Source organism: Ornithodoros turicata, chromosome 2 (assembly GCF_037126465.1).
Source record: "Ornithodoros turicata isolate Travis chromosome 2, ASM3712646v1, whole genome shotgun sequence".
Lineage (NCBI taxonomy): Eukaryota > Metazoa > Arthropoda > Arachnida > Ixodida > Argasidae > Ornithodoros > Ornithodoros turicata.
Genome location: NC_088202.1, coordinates 69,595,461 through 69,615,814, shown reverse-complemented (window position 1 = coordinate 69,615,814; position 20,354 = coordinate 69,595,461). Strand labels below are relative to the sequence as shown.

Below are 20,354 nucleotides of genomic sequence, written 5' to 3'. Positions count from 1 at the left end.
GAATTTGCGCAAACCACGGAATCGACGAAAATAAATACGACTTGTGTGTAACCGTGTGTTGGTCGTCGGTAGGTAAACGTGTGTCTCGCTTCTTCTGCCGTTCTTTCTCTGCTATTGTGTCGCGTTTGTCATTCCAACGATTGATGATTCCAGCAGAAATGCTTCATGATAATTTTAAAACGGAGAACATGCTTCACAATGTAAATTTTGAGGAAGAGTGCTGGAAGTGCCTGTACGATCTTGATGTAGCAACAACAACGAAGCGCGTTTTCAGGATGGCGGCTCGGCTATGTGTGACAGGCCCCTCTCGGCGACGCCGCGAACGCCGAGGCGGCGCCGCTTTTTGAAACGCATGTGTGAATGAGCCTTAAATATTGCAGCAGGAAGAGAAGCAAACTCCACACGCAGTGTTTTATTACAAAAATGCTACAATATGTACATTAGTGTGATGGGATCACCTAGCCATCCTGGATGGAAGTGTCTGTAATGACTGTTTTCATTTGCTCAAGCTCTTTCTTGTACTGTTCAGCTTCATGCTCTTTCTGTTGAAGCTGGGCTTTGTAGAGTTCAGCTTGTTTCCGAAGTGCCTCTAGTTCCCGCTGAAGCATGTCTTTCTCCCGATCACCACCCGTCTTTGGCTGAAATCAACAGTGTATCGATAAAGCAGGATGCCTTCCATACGACAGGAATCGACAAATGAAGGGATTTCTTCACCTCAGAAGTACTCGAGACTTTTCCGTTCACCTTTTCAGACACAGACGCCTTCCTTGGCCGCTTTGCTGCACTCTCCCCTGGTGTTTTTATGATTACATGAGAGTTCTTTCCTTCTGAAAAATTTGGAAAAGATACAGTCAGGCCTTCCAGTGTCCCAATTATGAGGGACCACATAAAGAAACAAAGAATGTTCAAAAGCTTACAAGAGGTATGAAAGTGATCAAACTCTACCAGTATTCAGCCTAAGAACATCACAAAGTGTAGTCGGTACACTGTAAGTGTTACTGTGCCGAAGAAATTATACTGCAGTGCCGCCAGGAGCTGCCTACAGGTTCTGTGTCAGCGCTGTATTTGTGACAACACAGAGTGATGTGGATAGCTATCGCAGTCGATAGGAACAAGCATAGATTGGGGCTGAAACGTGCTGTTCTTAGTGAAACCTCCCTATGTCGGACACTCGCGGAGGTGTCCCCTAATGAGGAAGATGCCCAAGTTAAAGAAGTCAGGGAGGGCAGGTAAAGTTCCGTATAGCGCCAGAGCGCTGTCTAAATCGTCCGCCACTTTGAGGACAAAAGGTATGTACTAAAAGGTATGCAATAAACCACTACTGCTTAAGCGCGCATCAAATATGTTGGCTTTAATGGCGCTGGAGTCAGTGATTGATGCATTACGTTTTATGTGTAACTAGCACTTAAGTGGGAATTTATTAATAAGGTTCCAGTGTACTGTTATTTATTTATTAACTTACACCACAAAAACACTATAATAAGAAAGGCATTACATGGGGAGGGGCATGCAGTACAACATGCTTGCATACAACCAGACAATGATGATGACCTTTCTCTTTTTGCACAAAAGACCTATGGATATAATTAGAGACTGAAGTGTTCTGGAAATGTTTTTTCTAAATACGAGGGGTAAAAATTGGGTAAATAAACATGTGCTCTAAATTCATGTGAATTCGGGCGGAAAAACTTCCAGTATGCTAAATTCGGGGAGAAATCTGGCTCAGCTACTCAGACTAACTGTACTGGTTTGGTATAAACGGTGATGTAAACTGCATTTGCTGTTAAACAAGTTTGTGTTTGTTCCTACAGACGTCTCAGTGAGGGCGATTTGCCGGTAAAAAATCAGGTTTTGCCCTAAGGAGCCAACCCTCAATTCTGGGTGCAACTTCGGGGAAGAATCGGGTTAAACCCTAAAACTTCAGGCACTAGATATAATGTACCACCCATGTAAGCTAATAAAGATTGACATTAGCTGTGTGGTAAGTGCTTCATAAATTTCACCGTGTTAGATACACACAGAGCATGAATTGAATACCTAAATTAGGCAATGATGTACTATCAGGTTATAGCGTTCCAGAAATGCTCAGGGCTGCTATGGGCCGAGGTAAGGTACTCCAAGTAATGATGGATGTTAAAAAGAATGATCTTGCCAAAGACTCAGTTCTGGCAGGTACGCATGTGATCTTAAAGGGGTGATCTAGTCAGCTGGATATGCGATGAGCTGGGATGATACAGAGTGACCTTGGAGAAGCTGAATGATAACTTCGTGATTGTGGAAAATTATCTCATTATCCTCTTTTTCTACGTGGCATCTTACAGCACAAATGAAACCTAAATTATTGTCACATTTGAGCCTTACCTGCACTTTTTAATGTGCTGCTTGAAACAACAACAAATGGAGGCTGACTTCCGCCAGTGACAAGTGATGGTATCTGAGACTCATCCGCTACAATTGCAATCACGTTCTGAAATGAAAATCAAGCATGAAACGCAGAAGCTTAAAATGTTCAGCTATGCTACACATCATCCACACACCTGTCCAGCAGCGTTGGCGACTGCATTTCCCAGAGATGCATCAGAGCTCACAACTTCACCTGTTGCTCCTTGTTGGTCTTTAACTTTTACCCAGTTTAGAGCCAGTTTTCCTGCATCTGTTTCAGAACACACAGCAGTGAATATTCCTTGCACATAGACTAGGACACCTCTATTTAGAAAATACAGAACTACTAGAGGTATCCTAAATACCACACGTCATACAGAGAACGCCAAATAATGGCCATATCTTTCCATTTTGTGCAACACCAGGTTTAGGTTGAACAACGATTCAACAACAAAGAGGTCATAGTTAAGGCCCCGGGTTTTCCATGATTCCGCGAAATATCGCGGTGCATTATATCGTGTATGCGAAATATCGTGTGCACTTTAACGGTGGCAGTGAGGGATTTTGATTTGATGTCTGGGAGTTTGCTTTTAAAGACTCTCGAATAATTTATGACAGATCCCACTCTTGAATAATGCCTACAGCCCAGAAACAAAAAGGATCTCCTAAAGATGTAACTTCCACAGGGCATGTATCGTAAGCTCCTTTATAATCTTCCTATAAAGTTCCTATAAACTCTGTAGATGCTGAAAGATCTTTCAGCAGGTATAAAGATTGTAGGTGACAGACAGCATTCTTTGTCAGAGGAGAACACAAAATATCATGTGTGTAATGCTGAGCCACAACAGTGCTTTGAATCTGTAGTTTTATAAGATATTTTTGTTCCCACATTATCCAAGAAAATAAAGTGTTTCCCGTTTCAAGCAGCCGTTGACTGCTTGCCGCAGACAATCGCGGAACTTACAAGACGGTGCCACGTGAACCATGCTATGAGAAAACTTACTCCACAACATGACAAAGTTGGCGAACGTAGCGTGCTTTCGGTTGTCAAGTGCGACTAGCGGCGTCTTCCAGCAGTGTCTTGATGTATTTCACCTGTATACGAGCGATAGTGGGCCGTGATTTTGCCTCCCGACCGTCAGCGGTTGCGCGGTACAGTGGACTCCCACTAAACGAAACTCGGTTAAACGGAACAGCAGGGTCACCTTTGGTTGGTTTTCTATATATGCAATGATAAAAATCTTCGGATAATTGAAACAACCCATTTTATGTACTTCGGGTAAACGGAACAAAGTTGCGGTACCGAGATGCCACCGAACCTGGAAGATGACCATTTACGTCTGGCAACCCGGGCGCAAGCCATAGCCAGTGCAATCCAATCCATCAGTCACTCATACAATGTTAGGCTTAGCTCGCGCCCACGTGTGTCTTCATGAAGTGTATCAAGAAACAGCCGCATGAAGGGGTTTCGCTTGCGTCAGTGTTGCGGATAATTCGGGGACATGATCGCGAGAGCAAATCAAAAATAGAAACCGTGAACTTTGATATGCCAAAGTCAACGCTGTCGTCACAGCAGGCCGTGCATTGAAGGGTGATATGGATGATGCCACATGATACTGACAGGTAATACCGGAAACCTGGACGCGGGAAGAGGATGCACAGTTTGCCCGGCATAACAGAAAGATAAACCTCATTGTAGACGATTGAGATGCGCATGAAATTTTTTCCAAGCCTCAGGTATGCAGGTATATTTTGTAAACAAATAAAAAAATGTGAAGAGAACAGCTGTTAATTCTTTTTTGCCTTGCTACCTACAGTAGTGTAAGTTGATCATCTTGAAATAAAGTTGCATTTCATGAAATCTGTGTACTTTGCTTAAATGAAACTTCTGATAAATGGAACAATATTTCCATTCCCTTGGAGTTCCGTTTAAGAGGAGTCCACTGTATTTGGGTACTTCTTTCATGCTTGCGCAATGCAGTGATATCGGCTCTACCGAGAGCCTATATGACTGTCATACTAAAATTTTGGAATTTTGCGTCACTTGAACATGGCAACGAATGTTCCTGCGCAATTTGTGCACCCCCAACTTTTCAGACTATTTTTGGAGGGGGAGAAAAAGTGCGCAAATTGTGCTAGTAAATACGGTGATTGGGTTTTAGAACGGAATGAGGGTGCTCGCTCCAAATTTAGCGTCTATTGCGATCAAGTTTTTGACAATTCCCATAAACTCTGAAAGACCTTTCAGCAGGCATAAAATAATTGTAGGCAACAGACGGCATTCACTGTTAGAGGGGAACACAAGGTATCATGTAATGCTGAGCCACAACAGTGCTTTGAATATGTAAGTTTATAAAATATTTTTGTTCCCACATTATCCAAGAAAATAAAGTGTTTCCTATTTCAAGCAACTGTTCACTCCTTGCCATGGAAAATCGCGGAATTTACAAGTTGGTGCCGCGGAATCTCGAATTTGCTGCAGCAGAAAACCGAGGGCCTTAGCCATGCCGCTGGTGGGATGGTCATGTTAACCAAGTAAGTGCAGATGTGATTATGCAAGGAGTTTAAATCAGCTGATAACGTGTCAGTTCGGAAGGTATTGACAATGCGTCTGCAGACTACAAAGTTACGTCAAAAGTTACATAAATTTTTTTTTTAAAGAACTAGCAGAATGGATACTGTTAGCTATAGTGGTGTCCGTCAATGTCACTAAATCTGCAATTTTAAACAAACCATACTCTTGACGAAGTACAGGAGTTGAATCAGAGAACCACACAGTGGCTAATGTTACATAAAAATAGGTGGCAGTGCTCTCGTGTACAGTGCAATCCTGTTAGTTCAAACTTCCAGATAGTAATTTGAACTGACGCTTGGATCCCATCAATGTCATGTGTATTTCAATGAGGGGGGGGCACCGCCCGGTAATTAGAACGACATTGCCGGGCCATGTCCAACTCTTAGCCACGCACCAGCCCGGAAGTGCCCAGCCACACACTGCTAGCGTGTGAGGTTCGCGTTATCATTATGAGGCCATTAGAGGAATACCTGTGTGAGAGGTAAGAGGAACACCGTAGTGATATGCGCTCACACGCAGAACGATGCATGTCGCTTACTCATGGTCAGCCCTTGCAAAGCAAGTGAGCCTCGCTGTTTTAAGGGAATAAAGACCCTTTCTGTTGACAACACAGCTAACAAAAAGGCATGTGTGACAGCCGATATATTCTCAAATTTGGTTAGCGATATTCGCGATTGGGTTGGGATCAACATCACGAACGATGTTGATCAAGTCACTGCTGAAGAAACGAACGCAAGCACGTATGACAGATTATTTTCTGCCCCGAGATGTTTTGATGCTTGCCTGTGGATGGATATTTCGGGATATGAATGAGCTTCTTACATTTTCAACATCGCGTGACCGCGAACATGCGTACAGCAGCCCTAGCGAGCCATGATGCATCTCTGATGCAGCTGGTATGTGCTGCCAGCACAGAGCGACTCCCTTTAGTTTGAACTCCGCTTTATTCGACCAAATCTTCGGTCTCCTTGGAGTTCAAATTAACTGGATTGCACTGTATTATCAACTGCATTATACATTTTTTTCCTCCCTCTTTCTCAAAACCAAGACATTCAGCTCTGTAATCTGCTCCAGAGGTGCTCCCCATTTGATTGCACCTTGTACAGTGCTGGAGAAAAGTTTACGGAACACGCTCCGGTGCATTCCTTCCTCAAATTGACATGCTAGCAGTGAATCAGACCATACGGAACTACAGACATGTGCCTAGGTAACCCAGTCACCTGTTTGCAAGTCCGTACGGTGCCATCCAATGTTAATACTTGCCACAAAATGACGCAGAAAAAGATAAACATGGTTGTATCACTGCCCATGGTACCTGTTCAGTATCACTCCACTGCAGAAAGTCCTTACCGGTTAATGAGATTGTCTGTCCCCCTTCCAAGGCAGATGCCACTATTGTAGAGTTGTCAGTTGGTAGCATGGTGATCCCGTGAGTCTCTAGCCACTGTACAGCTTCTGTTGATGTGAGGGCTGGAATACCAAATTAACATTTAAAAGCCATACCGCAATGGCCCAAACAGGAAAGTGACAAAATACTAAAGAGCATTTTTAACAGTAACATTTTGAACAAAAAAATATAATACTTGCAACACTTCGGTTGGTTGATATAGATCCATCAGGAAGGCAACAGCAAATACACAGGATAAGAGGAACACTGTGCGACTAGACCTGTATTTTCTCATGCACAGTGTTTTTGCAATAGAGCCCTCTAGCAATGCCATAACAAAATATTGTGCCTGGTATGATGGAGCTTAGTTCTCTGCAGGATAAACTCGCTATTAAATCTACAACATTAGGATTGACTGTTATGATATCTCATGAGAATAACTTTCAGCGAGTTTCCTTTGAATATGAGCCCTCAAACAACAGATAAGTAGGGCCTGACTTTTTAGGGTTAAACCCGTATCCGCCCGATATTTACCCCCCGAACGAAATCTGTAAAATTCGGGTTTAACCCGAATCTACCCGAAAACGTCCGGGTCGCGTGGCACACTCATAAGCGTGCATTAAAATAAAGTTTGATAACATTGGAAAACATTAGTTCCATGTTAAGACAAATTTTTATTAAACAAAAAAAATCACCCGAATTCCTGACGACAGAATATGCCGTAACGGGATTTAACCCGAATACACCCGAATTTTCAAATGAAAAATATCATCTGATATTTACCCCCCGAATTTGGCCAAAAATAAAACCCGAAAAAGTCAGGCCCTACAGATAAGGTTGTGACTCCATTATTTATTAGTAAAAATTCATCTCTAGAAAACCTGGAAGCATACTTGCTTAACCTTAAAATGAGGAAGATGTCAACAAGTTTTAACATGTGGAAGTCAAACCTCAGAACTGCCATTTGGCTGCACCTGAGAAACAACAACTTCCAACACACATCTGTAAAGGAATGTAGTACAAAAACCACATGTCTTTACAGTTCCATAACCTACATTTCTCTGTTAGCTACTAAACATCTGCAGTCACACCATTCTTGATGGATGCATGCCCCACACATTCTTGATTGAGTTACACAACTTCGTGAAGAAAGTTACTCTGTTAGGTGTCACACTGCATACATACTTGTATTTGGGGCAGTTGCTTCAGCAAGTGCTGCCAGTGTGGCAAGGACAGATGGGCTACCTTGGCTAGTACCTGCAAGGAAAAGTACATGACTACTGGACCTTAAAACTAAATTATAATACTTTTGATTGCTTTCTTTTCATTGAGAACTAAACCAAGAATACAGCACCCAAATAGTCACATTAAAGACTACACATATCATTTTAGTCTATTTGCATTTCCTGCTCTATCAAACAATATCAGTAGTAGTCACTGGTAGATTATATACCAATTTGGATTCATTTAGTGACCTCTAGTTAGCCAAATGGACACAAAGCATTCTTACACGTTTAGCACTCGTTATCCCCATCAACATCATTATCCCCAAAAGACTTCATATGACCATGATGAACTGTCTCTGTCTCTCTGTCTTACACTGAAACGTTACCATCTTTTTGCTTTAGACAGTTAATCTCTACAGCAACACGTTTTGGTACGACTAACCACGGTACTCTACTTGACCATGTCGTAACTAATTTGACGGAACAAAGCCTCACACATGGTGTTGTATCCTGTGATATATCCGACCATGAGATGATCTACGTTGCCTGTAATAATGCTACACCTCCTTCACCTTCGTTAGACTCTCGGCCCCACCTGAACTTCAGCGCTCTTGAGAGGTGCCTGTCCAACGTTTCTTGGAACTTTGACTCTTTCAGGAATATACAGGAAAAGTTTAGTTTCTTTTTCTCCACACTCACGGGTATAATTGAAAGCTGCACTATGCCCATTGTGCAAAGTCGACGTGCAACGATAAGACAACCCTGGATGACTAAAGGAATTTCCCGAAGCATAAAGCACAACAACAATCTGTACCGTAAATTGTCCCCATCAAACAGTAACCTTCGAGCAAGGTACTCAAGGTACAATAACGTTCTTAAAAGCATAATAAAGACTCACTCACTTGGCAGGTGACCTAAAGCGTCTCTGGCGTACGATAAACACTGCTTTATCTAGGAAGAACAATGTTGATACTCCAGGTGCGCGCCTACTTAGGCACAATGGGGCTCCGGTGATTACGCGAAGTGATATCATTAATGTATTTAACGATTACTTTTGCGACGCTTCTACACGTGCGCGCCCGGGTAACGTATCTAATCTTAGTGTTCCGCTTTCTTCATTCAACCCCGCCTCATTTTTTATGGCACCAACGAGTATATCAGAAGTTACTTCGGTTATACAAGGGCTAAAACCGCTGAAGTCAACCGGGTACGATGAAATTTCCCCCGAGGTCCTTAAGCGACTTTGTCATCTTCTTGCTGAGCCTCTTACGGAATTGTTCAATGGGTGTCTTGAACATGGTGTTTTTCCAGGAGAACTGAAAATTTCAAAAGTTCTGCCTATATTTAAAAAAGGAGACAGCACAGCAACATCTAACTACAGGCCCACTTCACTGCTGTCGCCGATTAGCAAAGTGTTAGAAAAAATAATCCTGGCGCGTCTTGAATGTTTTTTCAAAGCAAATAATCTATTTAGCTGCTCTCAATATGGGTTTCGCAAAAATAGGTCAACAATACTACCCCTCGCACATGCGACAGAAAAAATTAGAATTAACATCGTGGCAAAGCTTTTAACCAGGGGCATTTTTATTGACTTAACGAAGGCCTTTGATCTAATTAACCATGAAATACTCTTCCAAAAATTACATAGATATGGTGTTAGAGGATGCTTCGGGACTTTCTACACGACAGGAAACGGTTTGTCCAACAGGATGGCACGAAACCTCGTTTGGGTTCTTTGTCCACAGACGTGCCACAGGGTTCCATTCTTGGCCCCTTTCTCTTTGTTTACATTAACGATCTGCCAGATTATTTAAACTCTACCAGCTTTCTCTACGCTGACGATACGAACATATTTGTGGAAGGTGAAATGCTTACTTCACTCTCCCATAAAGCGAACCTTGTTCTTGGTAAACTTCATCACTGGTTGTTATGAAACAGATTAGCTGCTAATCTTGATAAGTCATGCTACGTTGTCTTTCATTCCCCTCAAAAGCGCGTTGACCTAGATGATAATCAAATTTCGCTCGGCAGTCACGTTCTCAGTCGTGTTCCCTCAGTTCGTTTCTTGGGCCTCGTTCTACATGAAAACTTGAGTTGGCATCATCACATTGATTTTGTTCGTCGTAAAATTGGGGGAGGTTTGTTCGCACTATACAAGCTTCGGCACCTCGCGACCTCCAACACATTGCTAACTGTGTATTATGCCCTCATTCATTCGCACATTAGTTATGGCACAGAGGTTTACGGTCTCACTTATCCTTCCAACCTTGATCCCTTGTACATGGCACAGAAAAGGGCCTTACGCACTGTTCTTTTCATTGGTCCCAGAGAAACTGTGTCTTTTGCCTTTTCTGAGTTAGGTGTTCCAACCGTATCTAACCTTCTGAAATATAAAGTCTCTCAACTGATGCATGCCGTATTCTACGGATCTTCTGTTAGATATCAGATGCAGCTCCGGCATCTCGCCACCCCCTACCCTCTCAGAAATCAGCTCCTATCACTTCAATGTCCAACATATCGTACTAACTACGGGTTTTTTCCTCTTTCATCTTTCGGTGCTCGCCTTTGGAAGTCTTCCGATTTCCATACGCTCCTTAGGTAGTTAGTTACAAGGGCGTTTCAGATTATTTGAACGCCATTGTAAAATGTATTTTCGCGACACATAGCACGTCCGTCACGGGACTTGACAATGAGTCTAATTCAGTCCACTGTTCACATTTTCTTGTGTTAATGCTTAGCTGACACTGACTTGTTTTCTTTTTTCTTCTTCTTCTTTTTTTATATAGCAGCAATGTAATATGTGTAATATGTTGTAGCATGTAGTTCTGTTTTATGTAATGCTGAATGTAATTTTTACGTGTAATAATGTTTCCCCACACGCTTATTTCATACATCACTGATTAATTACAAGGACCGATTTACAGGGCCTGCCCTCTCGGTCCTTTATTTGCTCATGTATTCGTCTTTGATGTTTTCAATAAACTATTGAACTATTGAACTAAATATAAATGCTCACGACTAACCTACTGTACAAGTGGTCAACTTTCCAATGTTAGTAACTAACGGATTCAATTGGAAGGAACATTTAGTGGTGGTCGTTCTCTAAAGCTGTACCATGGAGGTCAACTGGGGCAGAGTGCTAGAACTCTGAAGCTTTGGCAGGACACAGGGGATTTCCAGTGTTTCTACAGTACTCGAACCGAAACACTTCCTTGGTGAACTCGATGTCAATGTTCAAACTTACACTCGAGAGTTTGAGTGGGTAATGATGATAAGATGTTGCAATGAGTGTGGAATCAATATTCAGTTGTTGAAAAGGTCGCAAGATGTGCTACATATGTGCTAGAATAGTGAGCGTGCTACAATAAATTACACCAAGTGAGTCACTTCCATTTCATGAAACTCATTAGTTGCAAATTCCAATGTGCATACTTTTCTGCCATGACAGCACAATCATCATCTGCAACGAAGTGGGCAACATGACCTTGAGCTTGGGGAGGACAGTGGATACAAGAACGCGATAGAACGAGGCTCAGATCAGGGTCATGTTACCCACTTTGTCCATACACCAGCATGCTTGTTCCTTACTTCTTGCTCCAACATCTGCAGCTACAAGAGTAATGCTCACTAGCATAGTATATGATTAGGGCCTGATTATTTCAGGTTAAATTTTCCAGTGAAATCGGGGATAAATATCAGGTTATACTTTCCTTTCAAAATTCGGGTGTAGTTGGGCTATATTTATTTTCCGCCATAGCGGTTACATAAATCATGCTTTGAAACGATGCATGTTCAAGATAATTTTGGAGATACTTAGTGATGAAATGGTAAATTTAGGTGTAATTCAGCCCATCTCTAGGTTTTTGTAGTGGGCCTATCAGGTGCACATTTCAGTACCCTCCATAGCTAGGACTGAATGCTGCACCTTCGAGCACCGATTTGTCCTTAAAAAATGCTGCCCTTGACGTCACAAACCTTCATTTGAATAATAATAATTAGGAGTAGCTTTACACATAAAACTTTTATATTCTTTTTTTTTTTCTTCTTTATTCCGTGTTAGCGCCGCGAAGCAACTGTGGCTATGTGTGACGTACAGATTTATTTTCTTGTGTATGCTCACACTGGGTAATGAGTTAACACTGATCGCAGACATTGCTCACTTCGCAACCTTAGCTTTACCCCCACGCTGCACGCACGCCCTCCGCAGTCGCCTTCTGATGAAAAGGCTTAGCCAGCATATCGCTTGCCAGTAACTCATCGCAATGACCACTGCATCAAATCTGTGCCTACCTACAAACTCTCATAACTGCTTATCCGTTTACATACATACCATGCGGATAGGGTTGCCACCTTTTGCAGTGAACAATACTGGCTGAGGGAGAGGAGGTGGGAGTAAAGGCAAAGGAAGAAAGAGAAAGTAGGAGAGGGGTGGAGGAGCACACACACAGAGAGAGAGTGTTCGCTGAAGACAAAACGAGGAAACATGTATCGCTGTATGCGGCTGGATTATTGATGCTAGAAATTGCTATAAATAGGTGACAACGCTACACTGGATTGGATTGGATCGCCACTCATTTGTCAATGAGGTTGTCAGTCGATAGCATCAACAGCGACGTCAAGAACAAACGACTGCATTAATGACTTTCAGGGAGAAATCAGGTTAAACCCGAGAATAACTAATTTAGATTGGGGCATAAATGTCGGGCGTTTTCGGGCATTACCCAAAAAAGTCAGGTCCTATATGTCAGGCTGTCTGACTGCCAGCAGAGGTGGCAAGATGCATGGATAAGTTTTGGCAGCAACCAGTCCCACTTATGCACGGATGCTCCCTCCCTAAAAAGCCCTAGCAGCTTCGTTTTCATGCCAGACCTCTGCGTGATCACGGTCATCAGTAAGTCATTGACTTATGCCAGAGTTGTATGTATAACTGATTACCCAGTAACCAGTTACTTTTTTTTGTAATGAAGTAACAGCATAGGTACTTTGCCAAAAAACTTATTAACTTATAAAAGTATTCAGTTACAAAAATCGGTACCGTTACCCATGTTACTCATTACTTTTCTTCGTTTGCACTCTGCTTCAACATGGATGACATTGTCAATTAGTATGTGGAAATTCTGTAGGCTTCTAACATGTGGTGACCTGACCTGGATGTTCAGCTCCTGGGAGCCTCTGGTTGACAGTCATGACGAATACAGCAATGCTATCTTGTCGTGTCGTTGATAAGGCCCTCGGTTTTCCGCGATTTCGCGAAACGTCGCAGAATTCGGAACTAATCGCGGAATCCTTTGTTCGGCACAGAATTTCACAGATCCCTTATTTTTAGGGGTATGCGGATATTCGAGTTCTTGAATTCGAATTGAATATCAATCACTCAAAGTATTCGATTCGCGATTCAAATACCGATAGTATTCGGGTTTCCGGATATTCGCCTATTCGCCTGATACGAACGACACCTCCCGAAACTGGGCTTCACCTGACACTTCCCTGCACGAGGTGAAGCCTGCTTTACAAAATTGCTCGTGCTGCAGGACTAACACAGACAGATTTTAGTTTAGCTTAAGATGACGTTAGTCCAAGTTTACTGTGCATACTTCGCCTGAGGAAGGGGCGGCGTCCCTCCGGTGTGCAGTTTAGCAGTGACAGTCGGGGATTTTGATTTGACGTCTGGGAGTCAGTCGTCTCTTAAATAATGCCTACAGCCCAGGAACAAAAAAGTGTGTCCTAATGATGTAACTTCCCCAGGGCATGTGTTGTAAACTCCTTCCTATAACGTTCCGATAAACTCTGTAGATGCTTCTGATCTGGAAGATCTTTCAGCAGGTATAAAATGATTGCAGGCGACAGACCGCATCAAAGGAGAACACAAGATATCATGTATGTAATGCTGAGTCACAACAGTGCTTTGAATCTGTAATTTTATAGAATATTTTTTGTTCCCACATTATCCAAGAAAATAAAGGGTTTCCCATTTCAAGCAGCCGTTGACTGCTCGCCAGGGAAAGTCGCGGAATTTACAAGTCCGTGCCACAGAATTTTGAATTTGCTACAGCAGAAAACCAAGGGCCTTAGTCATTGACCATGTGAAACATCCTTGGTTAAAGAACCAGTGTTATTTTTTTTTTTCTATCTCACATCTTGCTACTCATGGATAAACTAGAGTCACTAAACTCTGATACTGAGACGACACTGTCATTCTCTGCTGATTCACCGTGTTCTTGTAAAATGTGTTCGTCTGACCAGGATGACGAGATTCGAGGTTCATTATATGCAGCTCACTAACTGCGAAGGGTATCCCTGGGAAAACCCTTAGTCTGTGTATTTGCCCTCCCACCTGCACACCTGTCGGCTCCAGTACGAACCATTCATTGGATTGGTAAGGTACACATATTCTTATTCTTGGTGATTAGTAAGATGGCACAAGTGACAACCACGTCAGCGTGGCCCACATTGGACGAAATGTCCAAGGTGAAGGTGATAAATGGTGATGGAAGTTTAGTACTTTCATGCCTTTTTTGCCTTCCCCCCCCAAAAAAGGCCTTACATAGTACACCTCAGATGTTGCACTTGAATTTGAAGAAGCAACGTTAAGGGAAGCGTCTTCGATATTTTTGTTGGCTGTAGCGTATCGAGGATTATACGTTAAAAGCACTGCTTTTCACTAATCAATCGAAGACCTTCTGGAGCCAATGCCAGGTTGAGGTGGTAGCCAGAGAAGTTTGGATGATTTTATGGTTTAAAACTGCTTATACAGTAGAATCTCGATGATACGATCACGGATGATACGAATTTCGGGATGATACGAATTCTTTTCCGGTCCCGGCCGGAATGCCTATTCTTCCCATGTATTCGAGTTCGGATGATACGAACACGTTATCTTGCCTTTACGGATGATACGAACGAGCCGAGGGTGCGACAGAGGTCATTCCCCCGTGACGCGAGAGCGCGCGAGTCACACTGCTCCTTCTCTTGAAAACGGAGGGCGATCCTCACCACGAACTCCCTTACATCATGTTGCGCAATGCAAGCAATGAATTTCCCTTTGGTGGTGGTGGAGGAGTTAAGATCAAGGGGATTGCAATTCCCGGAACCTTATCTCTGTTTTGACCTTTTTACCCCCCCTCGCTGCAATAAACCGCGAAGCTGTGTGACATCGCTCTGGCGGAAAACAGCGACCCAGAACACTTGGAGGGAACATATCAGGACAACTTCTGGCAACATTACGCGTCACCATTCCGCAAGTCAGCTTCACCTAACGCCTGCGTGCTTTAGGAGAAGCTCGCTTTAGAACAGTGTCGCGCGACTCGCGGGTGGTTTGAAAGCACATGCTGGGTCTTTTGAATCATCTCGCGAATTTGGGCAGCAGTGACCGGAAACGGTGACACAAGAGCGTTACGACTGACGTCTTTCACTGACAGTAACGGAAAATGAACAGTCACTGTCTATTTTCTTGCCTCAATTTATATTTTTGTTTAATTTGTTTGATACGAATTTCGGATGATACGAATTTTTTCCGCTCCCCCATGAGATTCGTATAATCGAGATTCTACTGTAGATGTCAGTTTAGCATTTATTAGCTCACGTAGACGTGTAGCTGGCGTCATGTAGCCTTCTAGCAATGAATCAGTGCAGTCTAGCAGTGTAAAAATAAATAAATAAACTCAGCTGTTGACTTTGAATTTACAGAAAAAAATGGAAAAGTAGCCTTGTTACTAATCAGGCACATCCAGTCCATGCATCAAACAAAGGTGGTTGCATTTGACGCAGCCATACCTTTCCACAGCAATTGTTCAGTCTTGCAACAGAGGCTCTCGCAAAGAAACTCACCAAAATAACCAATGCTCATTTCGGGTACCAGATGCTGCTCAAAGCAAATTCCATGTAAATTGTCGGACCAAGCAAAGCACATGTCAATTTTAATTTTGATCGGTTTATCCTGGCTCTGTAATACCTTGGTAACGTAAAAGTAACTCGATACTGTCGGGTAACAGGAAAGCGTTGTTTTTGCTACTTTGGTAACATCTTTAGTTCCTCCTTTTCATGGTAACAAGTAACAGTATTTAGTTCCTTTCTTTCAGTAACATGTACAGGGCTGATTTATGCCAGTCCTTTGAATTTCACACACCCTCACAGGAAAACCATCAAGATCAGTGCCACAGTAGCACAATCATGAAGGACCATAAAAGATTGAAATATGGCAGACATCATGAAAGACCATTCCATCAGGGCCACGAACTGGGCCATAATCAAACCTCTCAGACATGGACAGCCTCCCCTATTCACACTGAGGGACTTCGATGCATGCAGTGTGAAAACAGCAGACCAACGGGACAAAAAAAAATATGTGACGTGCAAGTGCCTGTCCCCCCCATTTATAACGTCGACAGTGTGGATCGCAGCTTCCAATTGAGGAACTTACTTTCTTCCATTGTAGCAGCATTGGCTGCAGGCTTGACAGGCTGTGCCCCAACAGTCCTCAATATCTTAGGTCCTTTGGGCTGGATGTAGATATTGCGTGTAGCCCCTGCCTTGGTTGGTGACCCTGCTGCTCCAGCACCACTTGTAGTGATTGTAACAGTCATGGGAGTTGTTTTGACAGTCCTCGGTGCAACGGCAATCGACGTTGAAGTCTTTGCAGGTATCGATGACACTGCCAGTGAGAAGGTCTGCTCCACAACTGGTTTCACACGCGGAGTCGGGTTATTCATGTGGTCCTGCACATTAGTCAATTTGGTCTTCAACGGGACAGCATGCTTCCGCTCTCCAAATATCTCTAGCATTTATGACTGTTGTATTGGCGAAGGTGAGGGCAATGACATGGTTGAGTCTATAATGCATTGCAGTAGAGAACTTTTGTTTTCAATGAACATAGCAGGAGGAGGCAAGCTAGCTGGTGTTGAATTGATATTAACATTGCCTTGAGTTTGAGGGGAAAAACACTGGACGAACGCAGGACGAGATGAACAGATAGACTCACGAACCAGCAATGAAGCTTTAATACACAAAGGGCAGGGGGAACAGGATAAAAAGAGAGAATACACTCCACGGCGTCTCAGCGTAGGTGAATATGAGGCGCGTAATACGAACCTCTTAAAGGTCGGTGGTAGCATCGATAACTGCATAAGGGAACGTGTGTGCTTGCAAAGAATGGAAAGATATTCCAAAGCAGTACAGATTGCAAAAAGGACGATAAAAAGTAAAAATATTGGTAACAGTAACAGTACAATATATAAAAATATGAACATATAAGCAAAACTCAGAAGTGAATAAGGTACGGAATAAAATATGTTTGAGTCTGTCCCATGGAATTAGTCAAGATTAAAAAAGTTATCCAGGGCTAACAGGGCTAAGGAGAGTGACCAAGCCTTCTGGGATGACAATGCTAGGTTGGCTCACACATCCTTTTGTAGTTGCTATTAGAGAGGATTCTAGTAGAGTGCGGGACAGTCTGTCATTGTAGGAGATTAAACAGTTGGTTCCGGGAAGGTCTGCCGAACAACCAGAACAGCCCTCCAGATGTTTAAAAAGTTCAGAAGTACTTGATTTGTTTTTGACATTATTAGCATGTTCCCGAAGTCTATCGTTCAGGCAACGGCCACTCTGGCCAATGTAGGAACCCCCACACCGAAGGGGTATACGGTACACGCACGACTTTTTGCAGTCTACGAACTTTTTAGTGTGGGATGGTGGTGCATCGCTGGTGTTGACCAGATTTCATGAAAGGTGTTAGGGTGGACAGCTTGTTGTGAACAGAGTAGGCTACTCTGATTTCTTGCGAGGTTGCAAATTTTCCTAAGGCATGTGAAATACTGTGGTAAAACGGTAGGACCACACCGCGGTTCAGTGGGCGCTCAGGGTTTAGGGGTTTGGGGGGGTTCAGGAGATTTTGCAGGTGTGTATATATTGCATCCGACAGGAAGCCAGCTTCTTTGAGGCGGCTGATTTGTTGGGACACAGCGGTAGGGACTTTATGGATACATTATTTTTTAACAGCAGAACCCAAGACAGAATTGATTACACCTGACTTTATGGCTTTGGGATGGCAACATCCCATCCCAAAGCCGTAAAGTCAGGTGTAATCAATTACTGTCCTTACCCTGTTATTATCCTGTTCCCCCTGCCCTTTGTGTATTAAAGCTTCATTGCTGGTTCGTGAGTCTATCTGTTCATCTCGTCCTGTGTTTTTCCCCTCAAACTCAAGGCAACGTTAATATCAATTTTGTTTTCACTTCTGTTCTTCAAAGTGCCATCGGTTGTACAGACCCTAACCTGTCGTGCAATTCCCCACACGCAGTTGCCATTTCCACTTACGTGAAGAACTTGTGCCAGGTCTGCTCTATCATTGTCCAAGGCAACATCCAGCGGTGACTTGTCAAATTTGCTGCATGCACCGACGTCCGCACCCCATCGCAGCAAGCAATTTATGACGTTTACGTGACCCCTTTCCACTGCCCAATGCAGTGGAGTCATTCTGAGCTATAGTGACAGAGAAAATTAGAGCAATTATTACTCGATAAACGTGCCAGGTCATGCTCCACACCAGGGTTAATTGCCAACAGCTACAATCTACATCAGCCTCGCTTACCATGTCTTTAGCATCAACATCAGCTGAGTGTTTGAGAAGAAGCTCTACAAGGTCCATATGGCCTTCCTGAGCTGCAACATGCAGCGGTGTTCGGTCAACCTTAGTCCGTGCGTCACGACTAATGCCCGCGCGTAGAAGCACCTCAGCAGTCTGGACATGTCCAAACTGTGCTGCCATGTGAAGTGGCGATGTTCCCAGCTGGAAGCACGAGAATCCATTGGTGGCAGCAACCACAGAGCAACAATAGGGGGCAAAACAATGAGGAACCTTCAATAAATCCCCCTGAAATGGCTCAAGATTTTGGCAGAACTGTGTAGAGAATACACAATGTTACTACACTTGGTGGTATGTTGCCATGCTGTGAAACCTCACCTTCCTAACCACTTTTGGTGAACACGCAGGAGAGTGTGGACCCCGTGATTGTGCAGCTTGTACATCATAAAAGCAGCACAAGAGACGAAAAAAATAAGAGAACTTCACAGGACAACAGCTTTAAGTGACGCTCTCTTGTTTTTTCGTCTCTTGTGCTGCTTTTATGATGTACCGCTACCAACTACCCCACATCGCAAGTGTAGTTCAGCTTGTACACTACAGGCCTGACACTGAACCGTATGTGATCTATGGAAGCCCTTTAAGCATATAAATATGAATAGATACGACGCAATCACCTTGCACCTACCTCTTCCGTTTCTCAGTGTTCTGTGCAAGCTGTGGATGAAATGGTCGATGGGCAACAAGAGTTTCTTATCTACACTGAGGGCCCGCCAAAATATATGCAGCAAAATCTTTAATAGGTGCCCGCCTGCATTTTGTCAAGTAGAGGACTATTTCTCGCAGTCCCTAACCACAGCACAGATCCCTCTTCTTTGAGGAAAGGGCTTTAAGGACTTGGGCTTTAAGCACTTGTAACTTACCCAATCTGTTGTGAAGGGTGCTCCACTTGTCATAAGTTGACGCACCTCTTCAGTTTCCCCATTTTTGGCAGCTTCCAATAACTGTTTGCCAAGATCCACGAGGGACAAGGCAGGCTGGGGCACAAGCTGCAGTGGCAATGATATCTGCAACCACCACAGCAACAATTTGTGAAGTTACCTCCTCGTAGATACACGACCATGATAAATGTGTTCCTTTGTGGTATCATTTTTATGCTGTGTATTAGCTCGCCGTGATAACAAACTGTACGTTAGCAGGTCCTTACCTCCATTTTTCCAGATGCGTACGGCGAAACATCCAGAGATTTCTGGCAAGAGAACAAAACCACTTCAATATGGATCAAGAATGCTCTAGCATCGTGTGATTACTAGCGCCCTGTTTGTAAACGCACCAAAATTCACCTAATGCAGATGAGGACAAAATGAAAGAAGCGAAAGTAAAGTGTGGGCAGCAGCGGTGCTTGGTTCCCTGCGTTTTTATTTCCGGACGAATATGATCAAGCTACGGGGTCTGTGATAAATGTCCATGTTAGGGCTAAGAAATAAACGCGACATGATAATTATGTAATTAAATGCCACTGTCTGCATAGTAACACATCAAGCTTCTTTAGAGGTGATATCTCGAAGTTCATGATCGGCGTATGAAATCATCAGCGACAGAATGTCCAAGATGGAGAACCAGGTTAGGCCAAGACCGCAGGGACACAGTGACAACTACAGACATAAATTGAAAAAACATGGCAATGGAGCAACGAGAATCAAATTGTGTCCTCAAATTTTGATCAACGCGGGAGGGACGCCATTGTAAACAGGAAAACGGAAGAGCCCAAAACGGAAGCACGTCCGAAGGCCTGCGTCCGTTGCGAAAACATTCGCTTTTGCGATTTCGTAGGCCTCATATGCCTACGTAAAAGGAGTATAACAAATGTCTGTACTTACTTTAGCCTATTAGTATTGGTCTTACAGGATTATTTAGCCAAATGTGCAAGTTGTTCAATAAAATATGAAAGGCATTGCAGGGCTCCGGAAGTAAGACACATTTTTCCGGAAATTCATCTACGCTTACCTCGTTTCCTCCGGACTACATTCTACATTGCACTCTCCTGCCTCCTCCCCACCTTCCTTCTCTGTCACGTGACCTTCTTTCGTCTCCTCTCTCTTTCGGTGTAATGTCAGAAAATTGCAAAATGAGTGTGGCATGTGCACCGCTTTGTATTTATAAATTTATAAAAACATTTCACGCCGTGATGCAAGGGGAAAACAAAAT

At 43.3% G+C, this 20,354-nt stretch overlaps 1 protein-coding gene across 4 annotated transcripts; it reads right to left on the bottom strand.

Moving 5' to 3' along the window:
- Positions 1 to 397: 397 nt before the first annotated feature.
- LOC135385543 (GA-binding protein subunit beta-1-like) lies at positions 398 to 20,210 on the bottom strand. 4 transcript variants are annotated; one of them, XM_064614911.1, is made up of 12 exons: positions 20,154 to 20,210; positions 19,354 to 19,395; positions 19,070 to 19,213; positions 18,156 to 18,353; positions 17,882 to 18,046; positions 15,990 to 16,284; positions 7,530 to 7,601; positions 6,308 to 6,427; positions 2,538 to 2,653; positions 2,362 to 2,467; positions 715 to 827; positions 398 to 638 (listed from the first exon to the last, which is right to left on the bottom strand). In XM_064614911.1, exons 2-12 carry the CDS (start codon positions 19,357 to 19,359, stop codon positions 459 to 461), a joined length of 1,515 nt encoding a protein of 504 aa, XP_064470981.1. In that variant the 5' UTR covers positions 19,360 to 19,395; positions 20,154 to 20,210; the 3' UTR covers positions 398 to 458. The 4 variants fall into 4 exon arrangements, with proteins under 4 accessions (XP_064470981.1, XP_064470979.1, XP_064470980.1 ...); XM_064614909.1 differs by lacking the exon at positions 20,154 to 20,210 and adding an exon at positions 20,027 to 20,135; XM_064614910.1 differs by lacking the exon at positions 20,154 to 20,210 and adding an exon at positions 19,480 to 19,913.
- Between the last annotated feature and the right edge of the window lie 144 nt (positions 20,211 to 20,354).

Excerpts from the sequence above, each read along its gene's own strand:
- LOC135385543 (XM_064614911.1), bottom strand. Across the intron at positions 6,428-7,529 it reads AGCAACTGCCCCAAATACAA|CCCTCACATCAACAGAAGCT; the intron begins GTATGTATGCAG and ends TTGGTATTCCAG. Across the intron at positions 828-2,361 it reads CAGCACATTAAAAAGTGCAG|AAGGAAAGAACTCTCATGTA; the intron begins GTAAGGCTCAAA and ends CAAATTTTTCAG.